The 4,195-nt window shown below is 42.8% G+C and overlaps 1 protein-coding gene across 1 annotated transcript; it reads left to right on the plus strand.

Annotated features, from left to right (window-relative positions):
* The first annotated feature begins 599 nt into the window (after positions 1-599).
* LOC137707876 (uncharacterized) lies at positions 600-3,910 on the plus strand. Its single transcript, XM_068446809.1, has 3 exons — positions 600-1,094; positions 1,929-2,144; positions 2,531-3,910. Exons 1-3 carry the CDS (start codon positions 762-764, stop codon positions 3,638-3,640), a joined length of 1,659 nt encoding a protein of 552 aa, XP_068302910.1. The 5' UTR covers positions 600-761; the 3' UTR covers positions 3,641-3,910.
* Positions 3,911-4,195: the final 285 nt, after the last annotated feature.

The raw sequence follows: 4,195 nt of genomic DNA on the forward strand, positions 1-4,195 counted from the left end.
GTGTCATTCAACAAAATCCAGTGACAAGCCAAGTCTCATATAAGTTTTTCTCCCGGATGGGATCCAAATCCAAACAAAACAACTTCATTTGTTCTTTCAACATGCCTAGTTAGTTTCTCAAATCCAATCTTAGAAGAAGCAAAAGGAGGCGGATATTTCAGACTGATGCCCAACTTAATAAATCAACTCTAAACATTTATATAGTTTCTCAAACAACGGCCACAACATCGAGCCCCATATTAGCACACTATCTATATTTTGTACGTATTCCCCTCTTATCAATAAATATCATACTTTCTTTCACACAAAAAAAAATAAAAAAAACAACGGTCAAAACATTAGTCAAACGTGATTGAAATAGTTCAGTTCAGACTGAACAACCTGATATAGGATCGTAAGACACGTCTTTTGATTTTAAGTTTTTGGCCCAGCACATGCATGCAAGTCTCGTACGAACACCAAAAGGGCTTTCTGGCCCAATAAAAATCCCAAAGGCTCAAGAGAAACCAAGAAACAAAATAATAAATAAATTAAAAGAAAAATAATAAATAAATACAATGAATCGATGTGATTAAGGAATGTCAAAATCCTCATGAGAATCCGACAAATATCCTCTGGACTCTTAAGAAGCAAGTTAAATCATAACTTCGTCGAACTTCAATATAATATCAATTTCCCAAAAGCCGAAAAGGAGCATCCAAAATCTCAGCCCGCGGTTTGATTTCCTCAATGAGCACGACGTCGTTTATGGACAAGCAGTAATGGATCTGTCGCAGGGATCAGCGCAGCAGCAGCACCACCAGAACGACGACTTCATCAACCTGATGAAGATTGACAGCAACACCAGCAACAGCCACCGCCAAGGCGGAGGAGAAGAAGAGTATCAGGTCGGCGGGGGCGGCCGTGGAAGTGGGATTTACAACAAGGAGAATCAGGAGATGCTTCCCAGCTACGATTTCCAGCCGATTCGCCCCGTCGTCGTTGCTTCTTCTCTGTCGCCGAGTTTCGATGCCGCGCCCAATCTTGGAGGAGGAGGACCGACCAGGGCGTGGAACTCCAGCGAGTCCAAGTCGAACACTGCATCTCCAATTAGAGTAATAATTTCTTCCATTAACTGCATAATTTCATGTTTGCATTTGCTTGTAAACTCGTCGTGGTGATCGGAAGTGAATCGGAATCCAAGAGCCTCTTCTGCTCCTTCGATTTTTAGTTGGACTTGAATCTAACTTTTAAAGTTGGCTGCTCGGTAGATTATATCGTCACTAATCAATGTTTAAGTAAGAATTATTGACCTAATTGAATCTGCAGTTTCTGTAAACCTACATTAGTTTGCTTGGGAAATTGAGTGATCAGTCAGTTGAGCAAGAACAATTTCATAAGTAGGCAGTCAATACATCATAGGGATTCGACGTAAGAACGGAGTGCCGGTTGTCGAATACCTGACGCACTCCCGGTCCTCCTTTATCCGGGCTTGGGACCGGCAGCGTAAGTAGGCAGTCAATACGTTCATTAGTATTTAAGATTGGGAATTTTGTCAGTTCCTGGCTGTTTTTACCAGCCAAACTAGCAAGGACCAAGAGGTTATTACTTACTTAAAAGCTACAAAATGTTAGGCGACGGAGGCTTTTCAGTTAGTTATGTTTGATTTCTTTCGGAAGTGAGATTCTGTATGGTTGTGTTTGATGTTAGCATATTGAAATTTTGTGTTTGTTGTTAATGGAGGATTGTACCGAATTTTCCCGAGGGCAGAATATGTCCTAGCATGGTAGCTTTTTGATTGATCTTGAAGCTTTTTGGTTCATCTTGTTTCCGTTTATGTTATTATTTAGGACAGTCCGAAAGGGATATATGATCGATAACTGTATGTGGGCTTTACCATGTGGTTTATTTGCATTTACATGGTGCTACTCTTTCCTTGTTTTCTACAGAATTATGGATCAATGGATTCCCTTGAACCTGCAAAACTTGTATTAGAGAAGGACCGCAATGCCGTAATTCTGTCAGAGATTGACCAGACCATGAAGAAGCATGCTGATAATTTGCTACATGTGCTGGAAGGTGTTAGTGCACGACTAACACAACTAGAGAGCAGAAGCCGCAATGTTGAGGATTCTGTCAATGATTTGAAGGGTATTCTTAGAGATGTATGTTGCCTCTTTACCCTTCTTTTTGGTGCGAACTTAACATATGGTTGCATTTGGTGTTTAGTCAAATATCTTCTGTTCATCTGGAATTCTTTCAATTAGCGTTGGCAGAATGATTGATGCATATGCAGGACCACTATTAGTTTTTACCCTGTCTGTGTGCCAGTGCATGTCACTTATAATCTCAGAACTAAATAGAGAGGGTAGAAGCAAAGTTGCGCATCCCCCATGCTTTACTAAACCTGAAATTCTTAAAAACTTTCGATCTTCTAGGCATTTAAATTGATTGGTTTTTGCAAACATTTTAACCTAACAAGTTTACCAGTGAGCATGTACTGCTATATTGAGCATTCTTCTTTCTTTGGTTTTTCCAACATCACACACAGGTGCAAACAGATGTTAAGGATTTGAAGGATGCGCAAGAAATGGTAGAATTGAATCTTGCAAGGATACAAGTATCAAATACAAAGATAGACCCTCAACTGGAACCTCAGAATGCTGGACAACGACATACTGAGCAGACAGCCGCCTCTGCTCCTCAACATTCTCAGCAACAAATTCATCCCCCCATGAACCTTCCTCCCTCACTTCCTGGTGTTTCTCATCCAAATGCTCCTCCCCAACCTATCCCCCAAAATGTACCACATGCAGTTCAACTTCCAAATCAGTTTTCTCAGAACCAGATCCCTCCCGTCCCTCAGAGAGACCCTTATTTCCCAGCGCCTGGTCAAACTCAAGAAGCCCCAAATCATCAATACCAATTACCTCCAGGTCAGCAGCCTGCTCCCCTTCCTCCAGTGCCACCGCATCAACAATTTCAACCTACCACTCAACCACAGTATTCCCAGCCGCCACCCCAGCTGCCTCAACAGCACCCTTCGCTTGCACCTGTTAATCCCTCTCAAATCCAGCCTACATTAGGCCACCACACTGAAGAGTCGCCTTATATCCCTTCCCAGAACTACCCACCAATTCTTCGCCAGCCACCTTCTCATACACCCAGCGGTCACCCTCCTTCCCAACAGTATTACAGTCCAGCTTCAAATGCATATGAGCCACCTTCTAGCAGACCCAGTGCAGGGTATCCTTCTGGGTATAACCCTCCATCTGGGCTTGGTGAGTCATACCAATACGGTGGACCACCTTCTCAATATGGCGGTAGCTCCTCAATGAAACCACAACATCACTCTTCTTCTGCTACAGCTCAAAGTGGAGGCAGTGGTTACCCACAGCTCCCAACTGCTCGGGTGCTACCACATGCCAACCCTACGCCATCTGGGGCGGGTGGCAGTTCACCTTCATCCGGTAGTGGAAGCAGGGTAGCCATTGACGATGTGATTGACCAAGTGGCAACTATGGGTTTCTCCAGAGACCAAGTTAGGGCTGCAGTTCGGAAGCTGACAGACAGTGGCCAGTCAGTTGACCTCAATGTGGTGCTAGATAAGTTGATGAACGACGGGGATGTTCAGCCGCCCCGAGGTTGGTATGGCCGATAGTATGGTGTGGGTTTCGGACCGATGTACATGAAGTATCACTTGTTACTTGATCACCTATCGCTCGGAACTTGGGAGACTACAACCCTTTATGTGCTTTGCTTTTTGTCTTATATTTTCATCTCTTACTCTATATAACTACCTCTCAATACACAATTTCTTTTTTTGGTGTGGGTGCAAATATTAGTATTGCCGATTTTCCCTTTTCTATTTTTTGTATTTTTTTTATTATTCGCAACTATTCTAATATATACTAGAAGGGGTCGAATTCGATTGGAAGGAAGGCTAGGTGTTCTGATCAACTGATTTAACTCTAACCGGAAGGACGGAGGCACAGTGTGTTTTGGTCAACTGACTTAACTCTGACGAGAGAACGTATGTATTAAGGTGCCCTTAAGAAAACAAGGAAAAGAGATTCCTTGGTTAGCAAAATAAAGGAAGAATCATTGTCCCCGATTTTTATCCTGGGCAATGAATGATGAGATGGGCCGCCGGTGTTGGTGGGACTGAAATTTGTTTTCCAAGAAAGAAGAACAAGTTACAAAGTAATGATAAAAT

This window comes from Pyrus communis, chromosome 11 (assembly GCF_963583255.1).
Source record: "Pyrus communis chromosome 11, drPyrComm1.1, whole genome shotgun sequence".
Classification (NCBI taxonomy): Eukaryota; Viridiplantae; Streptophyta; class Magnoliopsida; order Rosales; family Rosaceae; genus Pyrus; species Pyrus communis.